The following is a 27,635-nucleotide window of genomic DNA, read 5'->3' on the forward strand; positions in this document are numbered from 1 at the left end:
AGCTATTAAAATTTTAATTTTCAAGAGCGGGGGTATATATTTCAAAATTTACAATAGACAAACAAATGATCTCTACATAGAATGAAGTAAAAGGGCATTTTTTTAACACAAAACCATGCACCAATATTAAAAAATCAACCATTCTACAAAAAGTTGAAAATTGCAATTTATTATTATATTTTCAGATTGAAATATATATATATATATATATATATATATATATATATATATATATATATATATATTGTACATGCATTGTATCTATTTGTTTAAAACCTGTATCTTTTATCATATATTAAATCGCAACCCCTAGACTTTTATCGCACCCTTTTACGGACAATATTTGAAGTATAGATAAAAAAAATATATGATATAATGAACATGACTTGTCAAAATCTGTATCACATGTGGTATTAAACCTCGACCTATATCGCCTCGCGGGATGATATAGGAATCTCGGTTTAAAACTGCATGTGGTACAGATTTTGACATATAATATCCAGTATATATTACAATGGTTGTGTATATTTCATCAATACATAATTAAAGAATTCACCTTGCATAATTTTTTTTCAACTCCGTCGAAGAGGGTCATGTAATATATCATTTTAAATGTCTAAATTAGCGCAGTTAAAACAAATCATGGTTTATCCCCGATATGTCATACATGTTCAAAGGGTAGGGTCATTAAGTGCAACAATTTGACGTTCTTAGAAGGTAAGGTTGTCGCATATTAAATGAAAGGTCTTAAAGTGGTTATTCGAAATATCGATATTTTGCCCCCTAACAATGGGTTGTGTGAGATCAATGAGTGCAAAAACTAAAACATTTTATATAGTTAGGTTGTCATTTATCAAATTAAAGGTTGTAACATGTACATCAAAAATACTAATTTTGTTATACGAAAAAAAAGAGCCCACTTGGGGTTAATAAATGCTAAAGTGCACAGACAGTTGGGTTGTTATATATCAAATGAAAGGTCATTAAGTGTATATTACAAAAATCACGATGTAAACATCGACAATTGCATTTGACAAGAACACCAAGTGCGTGCAGAAATGAAACTGTTTTAGAAGGTTAACATTTTATATATCAAACGAAATGTTTTAACGTGTATATTATTTTATCTTCCAGCATTTATTCTGACATGGCCGGGTTTCTTCTACTTGCAAGATATCATTTACAAATTTAAACCATCAATAGACCTCATAAAATACTTTTTTATGATGAGTTTAGCCCCCATTATAGAAGTTATCTCTCTTTTTTTTGCATTTTTTCAACATGGCCCCTCTTCTTAATTTTTACAAATATCATGGTCATACTTGGTTAACATGTACAAGTCATCATGTTCTATAAGGAGATGAACCTGCTAAGGATTTCTTACTTAAGAGTTATGTCCCTTTGGAACAATTTTTATTAATATTTACAAACGGAAATAAATACAATTCAAAGTACAGAAACTAAATAAATATACAGAGGCAGATGCAAGACATAAGAAGGCTAAGTAAACAAAAATAACATTTAAACCAATTCTCTAAAATCAACTGTAACCCTAATTTGATCGACAGAGTTCCAGAGTTTTTAACGAGAATTGTAATGCAAGAAAAAAAATATAGGAGTATGTCCCAGTTCTCAAAATGAGAACATAATATCAGTTGTGAGCCGATGATAATAAGATAAATACAGTTGCGATCACGTCCATTCTCTCTTCGATCCTGTCAGGATTCGTTGTCATAGAACAGTTCTAAACTGTTAGAAACTGTTCTGACCCGCGACACACCCTATCCGGGTCTGTCAGAACTCTGAACAAGCTCTTTCATAAGCTCTGTCCTGGGTCCTGACACCTTCCTGTCAGGAACTGTTTTAGGTAGAACAGATATGTGGATCAGAAGAGTTCCTGACAGATTCTGACAGTTATTGGCTCGAGAATACTTCTCTGACTGAATTACAGTACATGTACGTGATTCCGAAAAAGGTGTAGCACCCGAATCCCGATTCGTAAGACTAGAAGGAAACCTTCTATGTTTCAACTTTTCTTTTTCAATTTTTTACCCAACGTTTATGTATGGCATACATTAACAACACAAATTATTGCCTGTCGTACCTGCTACGCCCATGACTTTAAAGATATTGGACTGAATTCTTTTGGTTGCAGATCTAGACACCTTTATGATACAGAGTACCTACATATATTGACAATTTTATTGTTTATACGGAAATGTTAGACCTTTATAGAACTTTAAAGTGTTCACACTCATACACTTAGAAAGATTTTTAGAAGAATTTTGACTTATGTATATATACCTATTTGAAGAATTTTACTGGGTAGTTATATTACAAAAAAAAATAGCATTTTAGTAAATAATTTTAGAATCTCATGGAAATTAAAAGTGTTCACACTCATACATTTTGCAAGAATATGACATTTATAAAGAATTTTGACCCAAACTAATGTGTCGTAGCCACACATGATAGTTATATTGAAAAGTTGAGCTTTTCAGTCATTAACTTAAGACCCAAATGGAAATTTAAAGTGTGCGCACTCATACATTTTGCAAGAATATGACATTTTTGAAGAATTTTGACTCAAACCAATGTGCCGCAGCCACCACATGATAGTCATATTGAACAATTTAACATTTTAGTCGTTAATTTTAGACCTTCATGGAAATTAAAAGTGCTCGCACTCATCCATTTTATATGACATTTTTGAAAAGTTTTGACTCAAATTGATAAGTCACAACCACTATATGATAGTTATCTTGAAATAATTAGCATTTTAATCAAAATATTTATACTCATGCAAATGAAAAGTGCTCCCAGTCATACACTTTGCAAGAATATGATATTTATAAAGAATTTTGATTTAAATAATATGTCATAGCCACTATATGATAGTGTTATTGAAAAAATTAGCATTTCAGTCATTAATATTAAACCCTCAAGGAAATTAAAAGAGCTCCTAGTCATACATTTTGTAAGAATATGACATTTATAAAGCATTTTGACTCAAACTAATGTGTCGAAGCCACCACATGATAGTTATATTGAAATATTTAGCATTTTATTCATTAATTTTAGACCCTGATAGAAATTAAAAGTGTTCCCACTCAAACATTTTGCAACCAAATGATATTTTTGAAAAAGTTAGACACACAAGAATATGTCGCAGCCACAACATGATATTTATATTATAATAATTAGCATTTTAGTCAAACTTTCATACCCTCATGCCAATTAAAAGTGCTCCCAGTCATACATTTTGTAAGAATATGACATTTATAAAGAATTTTGACTCAAACTAATGTGTTGAAGCCACCACATCATAATTATATTGAAAAAAATTAGCATTTCATTTTAGACCCTCATGGAAGTTAAAAATGAACGCACTCATACATACTGCAAGAATATGACATTTACAAAGAATTTGATTCAAATAATATGTCACAACCACTATATCATAGTTATATTGAAGAATTTAGCATTTAAGTCATTAATTTTAGACTCTCTTGAAAATTAAAAGTGCCCGCACTCATACATTTGGCAAGAATATGACATTGATAAAGAATTTGGACTCAAACTAATGTATTGCAGCCACAACATGAAAATTATATTGAAACATTTAGCATTCTAGTCAATAATGTTAGACCGTCATGGAAATAAAAAGTGCTTGCACTCATATATTTTGGAAGGTTATGATATTTTTGAAGAATTTTGACTCACAAGAATATGTCGCAGCCACCACATGATAGTTGTATTGAAAAGAAAAATGGCATTTTTGTCAAAAGTTTTAGACCCTCATTGAAATAAAAAGTGCTCGCACTCAGACATTTTGCAAGAATATGACATTTTTGAAGAATTTTGTCAGAAATGTATGTGTCACAGACACCCACATGATAGTTATATTTAAGATAATGGGCATTTTAGCCAGTAGTTTTAGACCATGATGGAAAATGAAACTGCTCGCACTCATACATTTTACTTAAATAGAGGTGTCACGGTCACTTATATGAAACTGACATTATGACTTCTACATTTCCCACATATAAAACCATGTAGGTAAATTGGAAGTGTTCACACTCATATTCGTTGCCAAAAGTGGCATTTTGGAGAATTTTGACCGAAATATTTAGGTATCAGTCACCCATTTACTCCTAAAATTGCCAATTTTAACATTTTAGAATGGTTTGTGATCTTTATTTCCTTAAAAGTAGCTTTCACTAAAAAATACTCTGTCAATCTTGAACTTCGTAAGAATTGCCAAACATTTGAAAGTTATCGGTTACCACTTTTACACTTAAAACGGAAACAAAGACCTTTAATTTTATAATTAAATAATTTAATTTAATTGATATCACATGTGTATGGCAGAATGTAAACACATTATACATGTAAACAATGATGATTTTTTAACGATGAGTGACTGGACCGTGATCGACGAAAATTTGAACATGAACGTACAACGATCGAGTGATAGTGGGATGATGATCACGACGAGCTCTATATATATAATTGAAAATTCAAATAAAATTTTTAAGATATTTTTCCTTATTGGATTAGGGTATTTACATTAATCACACAGTTTCATTTATTAATCGCTGACTTCCTGTTCTAAATTACGTCACACAGAATAGAAAGATTTTGTGTCAGGAACTGTTCAGGGGTATGACAGTTTAGAACAGCTTTTCTTATTTTCTTTGTCACGATCCAGGACAGTTTCTGCCAGGATCTGCCAGGGAATAGGGCAAAAATGTGTCCTGACACAGGACAGCCTCTGTCAGACCCTGTCAGGATCTGTCAGGATTTCTGTTCTATTTGCTGCCGTAGAACAGAAATCCTGACAGATTCTGACAAAATTCAAGAGAGGTTAGAAGTGATAGCAACTGTAATGGATAAAATTGTGCATAAAAAAAGTCTTACAAACCGTTCTTAAAAGCACATAATGATTGTAGTACTGGTTATCTACTATTGTTATCTATCTAATGCTTGCAATCAGTCTTTGGTGAAATAACTGTTTTTTAGTATCATCATTGTCTTCCGGCCATGTAATACAAACTATTTTGCTCCAAATATTTTTTATTGCAACCGGAAGTTTGTCTACTCTAATGCTTTCTTGTTTAACAATTATTATCAAATGTTGTCCAGTATGTCGAATTGCATGCATTTGTGCCATTTCGGTTTCATATGTTCCCCAGGAACTTTTTAAGAAGTTGTCTGTCACAAAGAATACAATTTTTCTGCTGGTATCGATGGTGTCCACTATATTCTCGGAAATAGGCTTACCAGCAATAAATGTTTTGTCGTCAATTGCAAGGTTAAAGTTCTCATTTTCGAGAAGAGCTACTACTTCACTAATTTTATCCCAATCACAATGACTGTATGCAAGAAATGCGTCGAATAGGAAGGGAAACCTGTCAGTCGTCGGTTGTCCCCTGTTTATGCGTTTTTTTAGCATAAGATACCAGTACTGAATCGTAAATCTAAATTTATAGTAAATCGTTGCAAAAATGATAAGCAAAACAACAAACGCAGCAGCAGTTGTCCCGATAAAAATCCATTTTTTATTCAAACAATGCTGTTCAAAGTCGTCGATATGAAGTAAAAAGTCAATAATCAGTCTGGATTGGCCATATTCTGTTGAACAGACAAGATCATCAAAATCTGCAATTCTTGAAAGGTTTTGCCAAAGAAGGAACGGAAGAGTATCACAAATACAGAGCAAAGGATTCCCCTTCAGATACACCTTCACATTTGAAGCTTTACTTAATGATTCACGCTCTTCAATATCCATACTCTGTATTGAGTTGTGTCTTAAATCGACATATTCCAAACAAAAAAAGGTGTGGACTTTTAGCGGAAGATTTTCTAATTTGTTATTTGATAGATCAAGCGTTTTTAATGAGTTACGAAGAGGATCAAATAATACAGACGTAAGACCCTGCAACTCGTTGCCATGGAGATCAACGTGCTGTAATTTTAATGAGTTGCGAAAAAAGTGTGGAAAGTTCTCATGATTTTTTAAGGCTTTACCTAGAAAGCTATTTCTACTTTTGAAATATTCTAGATTTGGTAATAATTCAAGAAAGTTTCGCTTAACAGAAAGAAAATACCAACCGGAAATGTCAAGGTATTGTAGATTTAGTAATCCTTGAAGAACTACGTCACATAAACAAAATGTGACATGCGACAAGTCTAGATGCCTCAAATGTTCTGTCCCTGTGAATACTAGAGAAGAATAGTGCCTTGTTTCATGTACATACGTCACATATACTTCTTCAATAGTCTTGGCCAAAATTAAATGGAAATCATCGCTTGCTTCACATTCCGCTATGGAACAAGAATAATGTTGACTGCCTTCATAATCTAAATGGGTCAATCGGATGATTTTTATGTTTTGAAAGGTGGACATTAAAAAGAACCAAATAAAGCTTTCAATCGCAATAGAGTTGTCAGACAGGTCGAGTTCTTCTAAACAATGCGCTCGTCTGGCAAATGTTTGAAAAGCCTGAACATCTATTCGTGTTATTGCATTGTCAGATAGTAAAAGTCGTTTGATACATATTGTTGATAAAGGTTGTAAATATTTTTCTTCCAAGGCTACCGCTTTGTGAATTTTATGTATCCCCAGCATGGTTAAATTTCTATGTTTTAAACAACTGAGTGCTTTAAAAATGTCATCAGTGGGATCAGCAAGTACAAATGAATTAATGATTAGCTCATCCAAACCTCTTAAATTACAAAGAGCACCATGTTCTATCTTGGTCAAGTAGACTTCTAATTTACGAATTTGTCTGCTGCTTTTTTCACTGAACGTATAATTCCTTAAGAAATAACAACAACTCCGAATGTTTATTTTAATACTGTCGACAAATGGCAAAAGTTTGTATAAATTTTCAAATCTGAATCCATCAAAAGCATCAAATTCCAGTCTTCGAATATTTGGCATAAGGTGAAAAGGAAAGTCTGTTAATATTGTATTACGCATTCCGTTTTCATGAATACTCAGTTCAACTAAAGACGGCAAAAAATCAAATGATTTCACATCAAAAGATCTTAATGATAACATATTGCTGTCAAGAAAAAGTGTTGTCAGGTTCGGTAACGACACAAATGACAAATTTCTAATTTTAGAAATCAAGTTGCCTGACAAATTGATACATATAAGTTTTGTTAAATTCACAAATGTGTAGCTCTTTATTTTATCAATCTCGTTTTCTGACAAATCAATAACACGGACGTTATTCGGAAACGTTCCTGGTACTGATTTCAATTTTCTTTCACTGCAATCTAATATGTTCCCTTTAGAATAATTACACTCCTCTTCAATACCTGAAATAATTGGATAAACATGAGTTTATTTACCAATGAAATGGTCCATGCTCCCAGAGTCCGTTTTGCTCATTTGCTTTTGTTACTTTGTATGTATGATTTTAGTTACTTTATGCTCTTTGTTGTGTAAGTCTATGTTTCAATGTCTGGTCTTTGTCCCTGGATTACATTCTTTTGATTACCGCTATAACCTTGGTTCCCTTGATTACTCTTTGTGAAAAGTAACATGTTTTAAGCAGATATCTAGCAAGAATTGTTTTCTCTTTTAAGAGCATCTGGCTTCTGCCCCATTTTTATTGTTCGTCACGGGGTATATTTTGATTTTTTTCATTTTATTTGTTCTAAATTTGTGAGTATTCCATTATCATTTTTTTTTACATTTTTAATGTCCTTCCTTTTTAAAGCCACCTTGGTATTTTTTGTTTTTTTTTCTCATATGTACGAATTAAGGCAAAGCAAACTAATAATATACTGAACGTAAATAAAAACGCAACACTTTTTTTTTCTCCAAAATTTTCTTCAAAAATTTATAAATGAAAGAAGTGTACTTGTTCAGAACTGAAAACAAAATGCCATATCGATTATGATTCGCATTATTGATTAGTAAACATCTGTTAAATTCACCACTGTATTTTGTGCACGAGCAAGAAAATATGGCGCGAATGATGCAAGCACGATTTATTTTGTAACTGATTTTTTTCAAAAGCTTGACGAAGGTTTAACATTTTCTGCAAGTCATTGCATTCACCACTGTCCTGTTTGTCTGTCAATGCCCAGGATTTCATACAACCAGCGACATGAAGTTCAAGGAATGTTTGCAGGAGGACTTTCCAGACGTGAAATGTCCGACGAATGAACTGTTCGCCTTCAACAATCACCAGGTTGGTTCAGCGTCATAAACAAACTAACGTATTCGGATTTGAAGACGGAGGTATGAACGCTGTACAGATCCGTGTGTACAGGAGTCTGATCGTTGGGGTAGTAGCAGTGTCATGGTGAGAAGTTGCATTTCCTCGAATCACATCATATCACCCACTTTTGTAGTCATTAATGGCAATTTAACAGCTCAGTGCTACATTGACAAGGTTTTACGAACTACGGTTATGCCGTTCTTTTGTAGACATCAGGATGTGGACATTTTACAGTAGGATAAAGCATGTGCGCACGTAGCACGCATCACTACGAACTTTTTGAATGCTACTGTATATCAACCGTTAAAAATTTATAACACGATACTTAGTAACTTAGACGTGGGTAGGGATGTTAGATTTGTACTTTGTGATATATCTAAAGCTTTTGATCGAGGATGGCATCAGGGACTTTTACTCAAATTACAAAAAAAAAATGATTTTCTGGAAATTTACTTAGTTGGAGGACCGATTATCTGAATGAGAGAAAGCAGAAAGTGGTGTTGGATGGATACAATTCTGGATGGGAAGATATTGATGCAGGTGTCCCCCAACGTTCTGTTTTAGGTCCTTTCCTCTTTCTTATCTATATAAACGATTATTACTGATGTCGTAGACTGTCGTATAAAACTATTTGTTATTGTTGATGATCAAACTTACATATATACTGCAGACAATTTAATGACATACTTATCACAAATACATAATTGGTCTCGAAATTTGGCTATTAAATTTAATCCACCCAAGACTGAGTCTTTGCTCTTCTCTCGAAGAAATGTAGATAACCATATGTTGTCAATGTACATACACACATTGGTCTTGACTTTCAGAATGATGTCAAATGGAATAGCCATGTAAATAAGATCTACACAAAGGCATGTGACAGACTAAAATTGCTTATAATGTTGAAGCACAAGGTCTTCAGGAAATCTTTGATTAATATATACTTTTCTTTTATTAGAACAGTACAGGAATGTGGGGATTTTGTTTGGGATAATTGTATACTATATGGATCGAATTTACTTGAGAGTACCCAAGTAGAGGCTAGTAGAATTATTACTGGTTTGTGGATCAATACCTCAAAAAAAAAGATGCACGAGGAACTAGGGTGGGAACCATTACATGAGCGCCATGAGAAGCATAGGCTAATTTTGATGTACAAGGTAGTTAACGGCCTTGCCCCACAGTATTTATCAAACATTATACAGTCTTATATCTTAAACATACATGGTTATAATCTCAAGTCAATAGTGATAACATACGTTTGCCTGTCTGTAATACAAAGGCATATTCTAAAAGCTTTATTCTTTCGACTATTCGACTCTGAAATCAACTTCCTACATCAACAAAAATGGTCCCTCTGTTGATGTTTTCATAAAAAGGCTGAATTCACCCAGCCCTAAAGCCCATGAATGCTTCAACAGAAAAGAGAATATCCGGCATTGTCCATTGAAGTGTGAAGCTAGCAATGCGAATCATCATTTGCAGCTTCTTCACCAGACTGACAGTCCAAACTGTCCACACTGTGGATACATGATCGAAGTTTCACTATTTTATGTTTTGTCCATATTATCATCTTCAGAGTTGGTCACTGCGGAACGTATGTGCTGAACTACAGATCGATTTTGACTTACATAAGAGACTTCGCGGTAATGAACACATGATATTTACTAATAATGTCAAGGTCTCAGAATGTGACGACTCTATTCGCTACACTGCTCCATTGGATCAAATTGATACAGGGAAGATAACGTAAACTTATAGAAGGGTCTGAAAAAATCCCAGCGATGTTAGAACTGTCAATTTTGCGAAGCAAATTTTTGTCGTTCCCTCCGCGGGACTCGAACTCGTACCGCTGTGACATCTATGACAACACCGCCTGCTCTAAATCAAGCGCCCTAGACCACGATAAACAATTTTAAATTGTAACTTTAAAATAATTAATTAATTACTTTTAGAAGAATCCTAATAGTACTTACCATAACAGATGATAAAGTTATTAGTCAATTTTCAAGAGAAACACGTTATCTTTCTTTCTAAATGTCTAATATGTTGTACATGACGCCATCATGTTAATGCCTTGTATGGGGAGGATATATATAGGTCTTGCCTGCTATCCAATCTTATTTACAATTTATGAATAAAATATGTTTAACTCAACTTTCTGAATGGGAATAATACACGAACACTTCCGTGGTCCAGATTTTAGTCACACTTATGGAACCAACTTGGGCATGCTGTTAGGCGCCGTTAGTTACAGCCAATCACTTTTCGCCAACTAGAAGCTGCACTTCTAGATGAGTGGAGAAACATTCTGCAGGCTCGTATTTAGCGGATTGTGATAAGTTGCTAAAGACGTTTAATTTGCAATATTTACTGTCTGTTAAATTGTTTAGTATTTATATGAATATATATTCAAAGTGAGTGTTGCGTTTTCATTGGCACTCAGTATGTATTGCAGTATCAAACTAACACAACGCTAATTATTAAGTTAATAGAAAGTCAAGTAAATTGAAAAACAAATAAAATACCCAGGAGAAAATATGATCATGAACATGCATTCTGTACATAATATTAGTAATTAAGAAATTAAAGGAAGTTAATTAGGAGCTCGTGTCCATGCAAAATCATCGATTTTCAAAAAAAAACAGTGCTAATTTGATAAGTACATGTAAATATACCTAAATCTTGCAATGCTAAAATCTGTAACTTCTATATGTATTACATATTTATTTTCGTACATGCAACTACTTTTAAAAATATCTGTCGATCGATCATGATTTGATACATGTATGCATCTCTTGAATGATATAACTTTCCAGTAACACCAAATACCACCCCATCACCATTTCAATTTCAATCTCAATATCAAATTTCATTATTATACTATAATATAAGTTTGCTATTTTTTGAATAATGTAACCATTGTTCCTAGAAAAAATAAAATAATAACTGATAAGTTAAGTTCCTATTTTCTAAAAAATTGTCTTACCCCATCCCCAAATTATCAATTACCAATCGCAAAAATATCATTGATTGGAAAATTCACCCTTTACATTTAGTGGTCATTTTTGTATTGTCGAGGACGTTTTATAATTTTAGTTCACAAAACAAAATAAAAAAATATAAAAAATAAAAGTATACGACAGAATATAACTAAAGTTGCATTTGGTAAATATTAGCAACAACTACAAAGATTAAAGTAGAGTAGATAGTTGCCTCCAGACTAACATAGTTTCAATGTTGTTTGCTTCCAGATTTAAAAAAAAATAATTAACGCTTAAGTATTAAACATGGCTATGCATCAACAAACATATAGTTTATTCGGTTATAAAGTTTATTAAATCGCTTCTTTACATTCAAGTACCATTATGTGTAAGAATCAAGTATTGGACGTCACGTCTATTTCCTCATTTTAGTCTCTTTTGACTCATATATATTTAAAATACTACCGACAAAATATTAGTCTGCGAAGTATATATTCATGACTGCTTACGTAGAAATACTCCGGTCATTTTCCATAGTGCATTTTAACCATATTTGATCTATCGATATCTTATATAGATAAACATTTAGAAACCCTTTTTTAATTATTTCTCGAGTTATGAGGGATACATGTAAATAATTTGTTTATGCAATAAATCTCTGCGATATTTTTCTTCATGTGCAACATCCATTATACACATTCCTCATTCTGAGACAGAGAAGAGTAATTTTGAAAATCATCATTGTTTGAAACATAATTTATATGTTAATCAACAATGTCAAGGTTGATTGTAATTGAATAAAGAACATAAATGGTTTTGTTTTGGGGAAGGGTACTTATCATCAAAGAATGGAGATAAATGATGTCGATTTAAGTTTATTATATTAAAATGCAATTTGTTCAAAATAGTGTTTTAAAAGACATAAAGAAAAATAGATAGAACATTATCAGTATTTACCTTTAAAAGAATAAGCAGTAGTCGCAAAAAAATGATAACACCTGAATGTAATGGAACAATTCTTCCTTTTGAACATGGACACATTCTATATGACTTAACATAATAAGATTTTACTATTTATAAATGTAAAATGAAGTATTCATATAATTATCCTTCTTTTTGTATACTTATTTTTGAAAGTTGAATATTCATAAGCACACACATAGAATAAGTAAGATAATTATGTATGCCAAAAGTTTAAACTACCGTGATAACAGATTTAAATGTAATATTGTCATTGCACATAAAATTTCTTACGAATTAAGTATCATTCTGTGTATATATCAGGCCATAAGTGGGACATATTTTTTCTCAATTTGGTCTTTTTTGTCTAAAACATATTCAAATACATCAAGAAAATTATCCTGAAGCATTGGTGACGTAGACATTTTTGACTGTTTATATCAGGAAAACAATTCCTATATTTTCCATTTTTCTATAGTACATTTAAACTAAATTTGACCTATCAATATCTTAAAAAGGCAAACTTTACAAACACTTTGATAGCGATTGCTAGAGGTTACGAGGTAATAATACATGTAATTGGATAATAAAATCTCAGTGTACGTTTTGGTCGTGTGCCACACCTTATACACATTTTGCCTGATTCTTAGACGGAGAAGTACTTAAAATATGAAAATTTCAATATCGACAAATGAGTTATATTTTACACTTTGTATAAGAATGTTTGTGAATGTGTAACAGTGTAGCTACGATTTGTGTCCGTTGATGGGACAAACTTTTTTTTTTTAACAAATGTTATAAATAACTTTAGTAATGATATAAATTAAGTATTAGTTTTTAGAATGCAAAATCTGTAACATGAGATACCTCACCCCCCAAAAACCAACAAAAGCAACATCAAAAACAACAACAAAAAACAACAACAACAACAACAACAACAAAATATTTTTGTTTTTATGTTGATTATATATGATAAATGTAAACTTAAGCATTTCAATCTGTCTGCTTTTAAGACTTTCTAGAACAATATTATTCTTTGACGATTCTATCACAGAACAAATCCTGATTCATCTACCCCAGAATTACGTCTGGGAATTCTTTTCATCCTATTTTGGAAAATTCAAAAACAACGAATGTGTTTTCAGATTGTTAATTATTTTATACAACACATTGGAATTTAAGTCTTTTTGTTCAAGCATGTTTCCTATAACTGTGTGAAAACTGTTTTGCTTTGGTTTTGACATGGTCATCATTTGTTTAAAGGATGTTAAAATGTTGAAATTGTAGAGTAAATATATTTTTTACTAACAAAACATCAGTATGTTGTTAGGTTTCATTTTCCTCTTTCAGTTTATTCAAATATTTTTGATACATACTATTTGAGCAACAACCACCGCCTTTCTATTCAAAATGTGCATCCACCTGCGTGAAATGACTTTGATCGAAAGAATAACCAAACGATTATACATAACAGTATTTCCGTGTATCAGTTAATTATATTTACCTTTTGTAGTAGAAACATCACCGATAAAGAAGAGGAGAAATACAAAACTAAAATATAAAACCATTGTCATCGTGAAATTATGAAATTTCTCCTATGAATGATCGACGGAAGAGGAAGTTCAATAATCCAGGTAATTGTAAAGCAAGGATCAAAATACTAAATTTAAAAGCCTTTTACAATGATGTGAAGTGGCCTAAATTCTAAATTTCAATGTTGTTTGCTTCCAGATTTAAAAAAAATTACTAACCCTTAAGTATTAAACATGGTTATGCATCAACAAACATATAGTTTATTCTGTGATAAAGGTTATTAAATCGGTTCTTTACATTCAAGTACCATTATGTGTAAGAATCAAGTATTGGACGTCACGTCTATTTCCTCATTTTAGTCTCTTTTGACTCGTATATATTTAAAATACTTCCGACAAAATATGAGTCTGCGAAGTATATATTCATGACTGCTTACGTAGAAATACTTCGGTCATTTTCCATAGTGCATTTTAGCCATATTTGATCTATCGATATCTTATATAGATAAACATTTAGAAACCCTTTTTTAATTATTTCTCGAGTTATGAGGGATACATGTAAATAATTTGTTTATGCAATAAATCTCTGCGATATTTTTCTTCATGTGCAACATCCATTATACACATTCCTCATTCTGAGACAGAGAAGAGTAATTTTGAAAATCATCATTGTTTGAAACATAATTTATATGTTAATCAACAATGTCAAGGTTGATTGTAATTGTATAAAGAACATGAATGGTTTTGTTTTGGGGAAGGGTTCTTATCATCAAAGAATGGAGATAAATGATGTCGATTTAAGTTTATTATATTAAAATGCAATTTGTTCAAAATAGTGTTTTAAAAGACATAAAGAAAAATAGATAGAACATTATCAGTATTTACCTTTAAAAGAATAAGCAGTAGTCGCAAAAAAATGATAACACCTGAATGTAATGGAACAATTCTTCCTTTTGAACATGGACACATTCTATATGACTTAACATAATAAGATTTTACTATTTATAAATGTAAAATGAAGTATTCATATAATTATTCTTCATTTTGTATACTTATTTTTGAAAGTTGAATATTCATAAGCACACACATAGAATAAGTAAGATAATTATGTATGCCAAAAGTTTAAACTACCGTGATAACATATTTAAATGTAATATTGTCATTGCACATAAAATGTCTTACGAATTAAGTATCATTCTGTGTATATATCAGGCCATAAGTGGGACATATTTTTTCTCAATTTGGTCTTTTTTGTCTAAAACATATTCAAATACATCAAGAAAATTATCCTGAAGCATTGGTGACGTAGACATTTTTGACTGTTTATATCAGGAAAAAAATTCCTATATTTTCCATTTTTCTATACTGCATTTAAACTAAATTTGACCTATCAATATCTTAAAAAGGCAAACTTTACAAACACTTTGATAGCGATTGCTAGAGGTTACGAGGTAATAATACATGTAATTGGATAATAAAATCTCAGTGTACGTTTTGGTCGTGTGCCACACCTTATACACATTTTGCCTGATTCTTAGACGGAGAAGTACTTAAAATATAAAAATTTCAATATCGACAAATGAGTTATATTTTACACTTTGTATAAGAATGTTTGTGAATGTGTAACAGTGTAGCTACGATTTGTGTCCGTTGATGGGACAATTTTTTTTTTTAAATTTTATAAATAACTTAAACTTAATTTAGTAATGATATAAATTAAGTATTAGTTTTTAGAATGCAAAATCTGTAACATGAGATACCTCGTCCCCCAAAAGACAACAAAAAAAACAACAAAAGAAACAACAAAAAAAAACACAAAAAAACAACAACAACAAAAAACAACAAAAGAAACACAAAAAAAAACACACACAAAAAAAAACAAAAAACAATTTTTATTTTTGTTTTATGTTGATTATATATAATAAATGTAAACTTAAGCATTTCAATCTGTCTGCTTTTAAGACTTTCTAGAACAATATCATTCTTTGATGATTCTATCACAGAACAAATCCTGATTCATCTACCCCAGAATTACGTCTGGGAATTCTTTTCATCCTACTTTGGCAAATTAAAAAAAAACGAATGTGTTTTCAGATTATTAATTATTTTATTCAACACATTGGAATTTAAGTCTTTTTGTTCAAGTATGTTTCCTATAACTGTGTGAAAAACTGTTTTGCTTTGGTTTTGGCATGATTATCATTTGTTTAAAGGATATTAAAATTTTGAAATTGTAGAGTAAATATATTTTTTCTAACAAAACATCAGTATGTTGTTAGGTTTCATTTTCCTCTTTCAGTTTAATCAAATATTTTTGATACATAATATTTGAGCAACAACTACCGCCTTTCTATTCAAAATGTGCATCCACCTGCGTGAAATGACTTTGATAGAAAGAATAACCAAACGATTATACATAACAGTATTTCCGTGTATCAGTTAATTATATTCACCTTTTGTAGTAGAAACATCACCGATAAAGTAGAGGAGAAATACAAAACTAAAATATAAAACCATTGTCATCGTGAAATTATGAAATTTCTCCTATGAATGATCGACGGAAGAGGAAGTTCAATAATCCAGGTAATTGTAAAGCAAGGATCAAATTACAAATTACTAAATTTAAAAGCCTTTTACAATGATGTGAAGTGGCCTAAACAATTTCCATGTATTTTTTTTAAACTACGATAATACAAAATAAGGCAGCTTTTTAAACTGAAAATTTCCATTTGTCAATTACAGGTACAGCTCTTGAATGATAAAAACTTCCAATTTACAGCATATCACACCTCACCCCCACATTTTCCATTGTTCCCATCCCCATATCCCATAGAGTATTCCCATTCTCCCCCTCCAAAAAATTCAATATTCCCCATAAAATCCCCAGCGTATTGTTTTAACCTAATATTTACATTATCTAATTGAATTTAATCAGTTTTAAATGAGTTTAATATTTTGAATTGCCACAGTTTTTTTTTATTTATTTATTTATTTACCATATAAATAATTACTTCATAACCTAATTTCCCCATCCTTATTTTTCATACTGTACTAAAACAAAGTTTTCCACCAGCTGCTTTAAATGTGTGATTCTGTCTTGTCTTATCAGTTACATTGTAAACTTTACTGCACAGATCCAAACGATTAAAGATTTCAATTAACACATCTTATATTTAAGAAATCCAGGCAGGTCAAATAGTACAATGTTAGGTTTTGCCTACGAGAGACGGAGCTGTTTGTTCTCAAATAACACTTAACATTGTTGATATAGCATCACTATGGTGTTATGTCGCAGATAATTCGAATAATGGGACTTTGTGAGGCATTTTATAACATACGCTGTAAGTATGAGTTCAAACAATCAATTCAGTACTGCATATGTCATAACCGGAATACGCCACTTCCGAAAATACGACTTTGGGCCTTGCATGTTTACCGGTATCTACATAAATTGGCATTGCTTGCTCTCCGTCCCTATCAACACAAGTACTGAAAAGAAACGTTTTTATTAATTTTTCGAATTTTCTTCAAAATGTTTCATTGAAATGTAAATAAATTTGTAAACATGATTAAGATCAGAACAAGTTTTTGCAGCTGAAATATATTTCACTGGTTCTTTTGAAATCTAGGAGTTGTCACCCACTTTTTTCAAAATGTTCTTTTTAATCTTTAATGTTTATTTTGAGATGGATCTGAGTACTTTTTTTGTTTTCAATCCAGCACTTTGTGCTTTTCTAACATAAATTAACCAAACCTGGTTCTTATGATTAGTTATATAAAATAAACTATGTTAGACTTTTAAGTATACTGAATGCCTTTAACAAATTGCCGTTCCGATACAAAACAAAACCTAGACTATCATATAGAATATCTAATACTTAAAAGATACCTCCTCGTTCATTCAGCAGGAGTAGTTATTGTCGGGGAGGTGTGGGGGGTTATGTCTAAATTTTACATTGAGTTCAATCAAGTTGAAATAAATACATATTGTACTAAGGCACACATTTGATTCAACATGCAATAGAGTGTCAACCGGTTAGCACAAATTATATTTACTAAATAGTCCACATTACCACGTTGGTGTAAGTGCGAGAAAGTTTTCAAAAGATTTTATACTATATTGAGTTGAGTTACAGCGAGTTATTACCTCGTTTGATAATTTTCAGACCGTGATATATAATATAGATACTACAATTGAAAGACAAGTATAGTTTCTTTAATTTTCAATCGAATTTTAGACCTCCTGACCGATGGGGAACTATTAGTCTCTAGAAAGATTCGAGTTCCATAGGGTTTATTGCCGAAATAGAAAAGAGCGATTGGTTGTTGTGTGATTGTATTACACTGTATATGAAATCTTATTGGTCGAAAGCGAAAACGTGACGTTACTAACGTTGTTCTTCCGTTACAACCGTTAACGTCATAGTCAGACGATATCTAGAATTGGCCCTATGATATTGATACTGATGACGCTTGAGTTTTCGTTTTGAAAAATTAAAAGAAACAGAATATACAAATTTGGCTTGCCGATTATAACATTTCTTACATCGCGAGAAAGGATTTTTTGTAATCAACTAGTATCGTTGTACACTTTATATACACACCATATAAAATGCATGTATACATACAGTTTCAAAATAAGAGAAAACTAAAAACATTTACAGCAACAAATAAATAGGCACAAGAAATAAAATCAACAAGATGAACAAATGAATACATCGACGAAAGCATGAAAACAAAAACATACAAAAACAAATAAATAAAACAAAACACAGAAAAAATAAATTAAAAAGGAATTAATCAATAAAGAAGACAATATCTAAAAAATGATATGAGTTATTGGACATATGCGATATAGAACCTAAAGGTGTGATGTAGGGTATGCGATATAGGATAGACGACATAGGGTTTAAAAAACATTTATAATGCATATACAAAAATATGTATCTTAGACCAATTTCACAATGATATCAAAATATGTATTAAAAGGTTTTTATTACTCGAAAATGGAATAACCAGGGTCGATCTTGTAGCTTTCCAAAAGTTTGTAAGACGAGCGCATTGTCTCGAAGAATTTGACCTATCTTAAAATCCAATAGCCCTAAACAATTTTATAAAGTTCTATATGAAGTCACCTGTAGAAAAGTTAAAGATCATATAATCTTCGAACTTAAATCATAAAACCAGCTAACCCCATATTTGCCCTATAGATAAGTGTGAAGAGAGTACAGATATTTACTTTGTTTTCCTCGATATCTCCAGGAACTACATATTACGCATGTACATCAAGAATAGCACCTTCCACCCACAGAACTCAAAAGAGCAGAGCATTTAACAATTTTAGATTGGTCATATATAAATTGTTGTCTATGTGATTTGATTTTTTATGGACTACCAATCCCAGGTACCCAGATTCGTTAGGGTGCTCTTTCCTTTCAGTTAGACGAATATTTCTCTACATGTTGCCAAACTTGTTAAAATTTATAAACTTGTGCTAAATGCAGTAAACACGAGTCTCTTAAACAGGAAGTATGTAAAATGTCATTAATATCTGACTGAATCGGATGAAGCGTTAGTATTATTATTTTAGAATAGCAATCAGAATATGAAATATGTTCCGAAAAATATTCTAGTTTTATCTTACGACCAGGAGTGATGTAGTCAAATTCTTCTGTGTACGTGAAAAGCTCTTGTCATAAAAAAGACTTCTAGCGAACTAAAAACAAAAAAAAAACAAAAAGACAAAACAACGAAAACTAAAAACCAAACCATTGAACTAATCATATTGCTCAAAACCTATATTGATAAACGTTAATAGTAACAAAAGAACTTGGTTATAATAATCATTAGCGTGCTAATTTTAGAAGTTATCCGAAATAATTTCCGAGCTACCTTTCCCGCTCAACTTTTTTCTCACCCGTCACTTATTACATTCGATGTGATATGAAAAACCATTGTGACGCTTCCAATTGTTTATTAAATTGTATAAACGTAAATAAAAATGCAATAAAAAAATACTAGCATAAACCAGTAAGTTAACCAAATAAATAATAAATGATTAAGGGACCAGAAAATGATACACTGGAAGAGAGTACGACTTTTAAGCATATTGGCTGAATGCATTATTGGACTGCTCGTTGAAAATGTTATCGGGGATACACATGTAATTATGCAGTATGCTTCATTTAACGGTGTCTTTGGTTGGTATCATATGATGGAAAAAAATCAGAAACGTTTTCCGAACAGGCATTAGCTTATATAAATCCCCAATGAGAGAAAACGATTCCTGATCAGATTGACTCTTGAGACTTATGTTTTAATACACAGACAATACTTGTCCTTGTCCTTTCTTATTTTAACGAGAATTGTGATGTAAGATGAAGAAATATGAGTATGTCCAAGTTCTCAAAATAAGATCATAAAATCTGTGGTTAGCCATTTTCTATAAACAACGGGTAAGATTGCGCACAAAAATAAATGTCTTAAAATGGCTCTTAAAACACATTAGGATTATCTACTATTTTATGTTTGCAATCAGTCTTTGATGACATAACTGTAATTTTTTATCATCATTGGCTTTCGCCATGTAACACAAACTATTCTGCTCCAAATATTTTGTATTGCTACCGAAGTTTGTCTACTCTAATGCTTTCTTGTTTAACAATTATTATCAAATATTGTCCAGTATGTCGAATAGCATGTATTTGTGCCATTTCGGTTTCATATGATCCCTAGGAACTTTTTCTGTCACAAGGAATACTATTGTTTTGCTGGTATCGATGGTGTCCACTATATTCTCTGAAATAGGCTTACCAATAATGTTTTGTCATCAAATGCAAAGTTAACGTTCTGATTTTACTACTTCAGTAACTTTATCCCAATCACTATGACTCTTGCAAGAAATGCCCCGAATAGGAAGGGAATCCTTTCAGTCGTTGGTTGTCCCTGTTTATGTGTTTTTTTAGCATTAGACACCAGTACTGAATCGTAAATCTAAATTTATAGTAAATCGTTGCAAAAATGATAAGCAAAACAACAGCAGCAGTTGTCCCGATAAAAATCCATTTTTTTATTCAAACAATGCTGTTCAAAGTCGTCGATATGAAGTACAAAGTTAATAATCAGTATGGATTGGCCATATTCTGTTGAACAGACAAGATCACCAAAATCTGCAATTCTTGAAAAGTGTTGCCAAAGAAGGAACGGAAGAGTATCACAAATACAGAGCAAAGGATTCCCCTTCAGATACACATTCACATTTGAAGCTTTACTTAATGATTCACGCTCTTCAATATCCATACTCTGTATTGAGTTGTGTCTTAAATTGACATATTCCATATTCTGTTGTACAGACGAGATCTCCAAAGTCTGCAATTTTTTAAAGGTTTCGCAAGGTTAAAGAAGGAACGGAAGAGTGTTACAAACACAGAGCAACGGAAGATTTTCTAATTTGTTATTTGATAGATCAAGCATTTTTAATGAGTTACGTTACGAAGAGGATCAAATAATACAAACATTAGATCCTGCAAATGAGTTGTGACAAAAGTGTTGAAAGTTCTCATAAGTTTTTAAGGCTTCACCTAGATAGTTATTTCTACTTTTGAAATGTTCTAAATTTGATAACAATTCAAAAAATTTTCGTTTAACAGAAAGAAAATACCAATCGGAAAGGTCAAGGTATTTTAGATTTAGTAATTCAAGAAGAACTAAATCACACAGACAAAATGTGACACGCGACAAGTCTAGATGCCTCAAATGTTTTGTTCCTGAAAATACTAGAGACGAGTAGCGCATTTTTTGATGTGCATACGTTAGATACACTTCATGGATAGTCTTGGCAAAGTTTAAATGGAAATCAAAGCTTGCTTTATATATCGCTATGGAACAAGAATAATGTTGACCGCCTTCATAATCTTAATGGGTCAATCGGATGATTTTTATGTTTTGAATGAGGGACATTATAAAGGACCACAAAAAGCTGCCAATCGGAACGGAGTTGTCAGAAAGATCAAGTTCTTCTAAACAATGCACTCGTCTTGCAAATGTTTGAAAAGCCAGTACATCTATTCGTGTTATTGAATTGTCAGATAATAAAAGTCGTTTGTTACATATTGTTCACAAAGGTTGTAAATAGTTTTTCTCCAAAGCTAGCGTTTTGAGATTTTCACGTATCTTTTTTTTATGTTTTAAACAACTAAATGCTTTGAAAATGTCATTACCGAGATCAAGTACGTTGGATATTCGGTAACTTCGATAAACGGTAAATTGGATATTCGATGTTCGATATTCGACATTCAAACTTTTCAATATCAAACTGAATATCAAACGGTAATTTTACCCTAATACAACGTTTTGTTGTGTTGAGATTGACACATTGGCTAACAAGTTTTGACGTAGACATGTTTTGTCTAAATCAACCAAAAAAGCGTTGACAGAGCATTTTAACCATTTTAACTCAACAAATAAGAACAAAAACAAAAACTGTTAACGTAGCCAAAACATGTCTACCAAAATTGTATATTATGTTTAGATTGACCAAAAATAACAAATGCAATACTTTTTACCTTTGTGGTACATGTAGATAAAATGTATTTTTCATAGACAGAAAAAAGTGTTGATTTAGATATTTTGTATCTGTATCAGTCATAAATCGACTGTGGATGGTCATATCAATCATTCTTTCGACCAGTATTGCAATATTAACGATTGAATAAATTTCATATTCAGATAATCGAGATTATCTCAATCATGTGATCACCAGTGCAGTAGCATGCTTTTGCCGTATATGGCAAACGCCGGAAGGCTGCGCTGCGGCAGTAACTTTCAAAATTAAAACACACGCCGCACTTGTAAAAGAAGTGCAACCCGGACGACACACTCACAAGTGAAATAAAATGTTGCAAACAAAAAAAACAGCAAACAAAGAGGATGCCAAAAAAACAAAAGAACAGCAGGAACACCAGCAAGAACAACAGGTTAAAAAAAAGAGGAAAACAACAACGCCTAAACGGTATGTGGAAGAAGTATATATCGAACACGTGACGGGAGCAAGTCGGACAAAGAAGTCGGGGCAAACATACACAGAACATACAGGGCCAAATCTTGAGTTCGTGCTCTCAAGGTAATGAGATGTCAGAAAATGATTGGAATTTTTTTTCAAATTTCGCATTAAAATGCAAGCAAACAATATTGTTGAATTTTACCCTGTGGCCCACAAGCATCCACGGTAAAGTAGGGGAACACATGCCTCAGAATATTAGATCCAGCAACAGATATTAAAAAAGGAATACACTTTTACCCAAATAAACAGGCAGCTAAAGAAATTTTAGCTGATTTTAAATACGTTTTTCTCTGAAATATTCTGGTACCAGGTTACGAATGGAATTTTTAAATTTAAAAAGTGCAGAACAACAATTGGGTTACTCAAATCTAAATTATCTAAGGAGTAAATCTGGTGCGAGTAGCGGGTCCTTTCGCATTACCACAATTCCATTCCCAAACCTACAAGGATCACCTCTCGGTTTGGTCCCTAAAAAGACGGAGATCTCAGAATGATACACCATTTGTCTTACCCAGAAAACAACTCAATAATCAATTGTATTGATAAAGATTTTTACCCGTACATTATTGTTCTTTAGATATGGTAGCGGCCCGTATAAATAAACAAAGGTTGGTTCATCTTAGTGATTGTGATGTAAAATCACAATTCAGATTAATCCAAGTAGCTCCATAAGATTCATTACAGGATTGAACAGCTATTTTCGGTCGTTCATTCATGTATATACGGATCTCGGAGCTCCCAGACTTTATGAACGGCCGAAGCCCGTTCATCTAAGGTTGGGAGTGGAGGGATCCGTTCATACATGCATGAACGACCGAAAATAGCTGTTCAATCCTTATAATTCTATCTGACAGTCAAAGTTACCCGCTGAGAGCCTCCGTCGATTATATTGATACACTGTGTTTATGTTTACGCTTCAATACACACACACATTCCTTTTCACACATAAGGGAGCGCGGACGAATATTTACTCATAATCGGCTGCACAACGACAGTGAAGGCGGCATGGACGAAGTGATAGTTGGCATAGTTGATAATACGAGATGTGAAAAATTCAACAGGAATATAATTATTAAGGAAATACAACAAGGGAGAAGGAAAATTACAAAAAGGTGTTTTCAAGGGTTCAGTCAGACTCAGTTATAAGTTTCTTTCCCCGAGCAGAAAATTACTCTCTGTAAACAAACTTGACCGGTAAAATCAATGTGCATGTAATAAACTATTATTACGGCTATATTATGGCGTTCAGTTCGCTGCCGCACTCTTCCGAACTACACGGCCGCAATATTGGTTTCAAGTTGACTGGCGTTCATGCATGTATGTACGATCTGGCGAAGTTTCACTTTTTACTCTTTGACCTTAAGACACTCTTCCACAGAAACGCAAGTCATCTGATCGCAATTTTGTTTCCTGATTGGCTAAATACAGATAACGTAGTGGCGTTCGAAAAAACTGTATCAAAAATTGCGTGCCAGGTGTTATATTTCGTGAATGAAATGTAGAAAATTATAAGTAAAAGAAACAAACAGTTACTGCGTCGGCTAGATTTTTTTAAAGATAATACTTGTTTATTTGTCGAGTCAATGGTTACTTGTAAGATTGAACGAATTTTTTAGGTTTTCAAGGATATCTGTGAAAATATAGGGGTCCCCTTAAACAAAGACAAAACAATAAAGCCGACATTGGTATTAGTTTTTCTTGGTATAGAACTAGATGCAACGAATTTAGCTATGCGTTCACTGCAGGAGAAACATGTTACATTAAAAAAATATATATATCTTTGTTTTAGAAAGCAAGAAGGTGACTCTTAAAGAAGTAGAATCCTTGCTGAGGCATTTTAACTTACTTGTAAGGTTAAAGTACTAGGACGCACATATTTCCATATACTGATAAACTCCACTATCGGTATAAAAAAGGCCATCTCATAAAAAAAAAGATTCAACAAGAAAATGAAAGCCGAATTTGAAATCAGGTTACAGTTTTTACAGGATTACAATGGCGTTACAGCAATGACCGAATTAGTTTCAGAAGAATTGCTGGAGTTATTCACCGATAGTTTGGGGGGAGGGGGTCAGTCGGGGGTTTGGAATTTATTTTGCAGGTAATTGGGCACAAGGGGCATTGCCAAAGTACTGGATAGATAATGGGCTAACACGAGATATGACATTTTGACTTATCCCCTGTGGTTACAGCTGTCATGACGTGGACATCAAGGTTAGCAAATAAAAAGGTGCTGTTTCACGTAGGCAATCAAGCGGTAGTACAGATTATTAACACAAAACTAGCAAATCGAGCAAAGTTATGAACTTAGTGAGGCACTTGGTATTGATGAATTTTACGAAAAACACATCGGTAAGGCTATCTTTATTCCATCAAAACCTAACAAAATTGCTGATTGCTTTTCTCGTTCTCAGTGGAGAAAATGGAGACAGCTAGTACCAGAGGCAAATCAATGGCCATCAAACCTTCAGCACAGATCTGAAACATTAAACCCGATCAGCATAGTTGAAAAAGATGTCGAGCACTATTAAGATCATCTTAAAATTTAAAACAGTCATGGCCAGTGCAAGTGATTGATTTATCAGATTTCAATGTTTTGTTAGCTACTCAGAGTCTCCCAAGCGGCACGATATACTAACAAATATCAGATATCTCCTTTTACCATACAATAGGTGGGTCTGGATCTCCAGGATTGACCAAATTTTTTAACAACGGAAAAGCTTAAGAGGCATTAAACGAATCAAGGGGGAAAACAAACCAGACATTCTAGCACATATTTCTATAGATTTATTATTCCAAATGATAAATTCCTTGAAAAAAATGTAGTTTAAACATGTTTTATTGCAAATAAATCAGTAGAGTTGCACAAAAAAATTGTAATCACAAATATGAAACGGTCGCATAGTTTCAGAATCTGGGGTGCAATAGAGCTTGCTCGTAGAGGAATTTCTGAAGACAAAAGTATGAAATTAGGACGATGGAAGTTGAACGCTTATTCGAGTTACATAAGTGAATTTAACAGAGGCCAACATCATTCACCTCACCAATATTTGAATAATCGGTAGATCTTTAATACACTGGGCAAATGTTGAGGCTATCAGAGAAGAACATAAAGCCCTGGTTATGACAACACACGGAGTAACCATGAAATTGACCGGACAACGAGGACTGAAAATATATGACCTTCACAAACTAATCGACATCAACAGATGGTCAACCTTGACACCACCCAACTATATACTACTTCACTGCAAATCAAATGATCTGACTGATGAAAAACTAACAGGAAAGCGGTTAACAGAAAAAACTTAGTGTTCTATGCTTAGATACAAAACCTTATTCTAAAGTGTGATAATCATATGGTCGTCTATGCTGCAGCGTAGGTATTGACACTACACTCCATTAGATTCACAGTTAGACATCGAGCGTGGAAGGAAGAGTCAATATTACCCTCCAAAATATCGTTTGCAAGAAGGGGGGAAAGGTAATCTTACATAAAAACATTTCAGCTACCGAAATGTCATTGTACAGAACAGATGACACACATCTATTATAAACTGGAAATCAGGTATTTCTGACCAATATACAAATTGAGTGTTTTGTAAGAGGTCTAAATTCAATTTTTCAGTAATTAAACAAATAAAAGAAATATTTTGTGGAGGTGAGCACATACGCCAGTTTTGATATAAACTGTCTAGTGCTCTCATGTGGTTGTCCAGGGTAATTGGTAGTGTTTCGGGGGTTATGTCAATCGGTCCATGTACTCAGTCCTGACAAGTTATAAAATTTGCAGGTTGTAAAAAGGCGGGTAGTGTAATTGTGTGTTCTACATATGGTTTACTCTGACACACTTCACCTCCTATCCTAGAGGGAAGGCCAAAACCTGCTTACAGGTGGAGACTAAAAACCGGGACATCAGTAATAAGAGGGTAACCCACTTCACTTCCCATGGTGGTGGTAACTACCGGGCGTCTTATGGCACTATATCAACTCAGGCCAGCTGTTAGCCAGGACAAATATTAAAAGGGGTATTTAGTAGTCTCCCAGGACAAAATAATTCATGTATAACTCGGTTGCCAGTTAATAGGCATAAATATAAGTAATAATCAAAGTATATGTATATAGGATTGAGTAATTAATGAGTACTCAACTCAACGTCAAAATAGTCAGTTAGAGAGCCATTTTGCAATTAAATAATTGATTAGGAATTTCACCAATTACAATTGTTTATTTTCGCTTTATAATTTAAGTTCACAAAACAAAATAATAAAAAAATAAAAGTATACGACAAAATGTAATTTACCTTGCTTCTGGTAAATATTATAATTAGCAACAAATACAAAGATAAAAGTAGAGTAGATCTTTGCTTCCATTTTACGTGATACATGTGCCTCCAGACTAACGTAATGTTTTAGAAATTTATCTCACACTTAAGTTTTAAACATTGCTATGCATCAACATACACATAGATTTTTAAACCTTAATTATATCGGTCAGTTCTTTACACTCAAATACTATTACGTGCAAGAATCAGCCATTGGATGCTACGTCATTTTTCTCAATCTGTGTTGTGATTCATTACTGCTTAGGCTGCACTATACAAATGGGATTTAGGTGCACTGTTTGGTACACAAAACTTTTCATAACAAAATAGAAAAGAATATCGATCTTCTTTATGGATCTCAATAATATAAACTTGTGAAAAATATATACTTTTTACAGAAAAAAAATGTTGGATTTGCTTGTTTAAGTGTCTCAGTATAGCTTTATTTCCACAAATTGTCACAAAGTTATTTGCAGTGACCTATTTATATAGTGGAACATTATATAAGGAAAAAGTGCGGGGAAATATTCCGGT

At 32.5% G+C, this 27,635-nt stretch overlaps 1 protein-coding gene across 5 annotated transcripts; it reads right to left on the minus strand.

Annotated features, from left to right (window-relative positions):
• On the minus strand, positions 1-27,179 carry LOC148604982 (toll-like receptor 2). Of its 5 annotated transcripts, none has more exons than XM_088551108.1 (2): positions 27,081-27,170; positions 1-7,329 (listed from the first exon to the last, which is right to left on the minus strand). In XM_088551108.1, exons 1-2 carry the CDS (start codon positions 27,148-27,150, stop codon positions 4,976-4,978), a joined length of 2,424 nt encoding a protein of 807 aa, XP_088407234.1. In that variant the 5' UTR covers positions 27,151-27,170; the 3' UTR covers positions 1-4,975. The 5 variants fall into 5 exon arrangements, 3 of the variants coding, with proteins under 3 accessions (XP_088407234.1, XP_088407233.1, XP_088407232.1); XM_088551107.1 differs by lacking the exon at positions 27,081-27,170 and adding an exon at positions 16,170-16,333; XM_088551106.1 differs by lacking the exon at positions 27,081-27,170 and adding an exon at positions 13,689-13,885.
• Positions 27,180-27,635: the final 456 nt, after the last annotated feature.

Source organism: Perna viridis, chromosome 10 (genome assembly GCF_037379345.1).
Source record: "Perna viridis isolate PV_CMFRI_1.1 ecotype Kerala chromosome 10, ASM3737934v1, whole genome shotgun sequence".
Classification (NCBI taxonomy): Eukaryota; Metazoa; Mollusca; class Bivalvia; order Mytilida; family Mytilidae; genus Perna; species Perna viridis.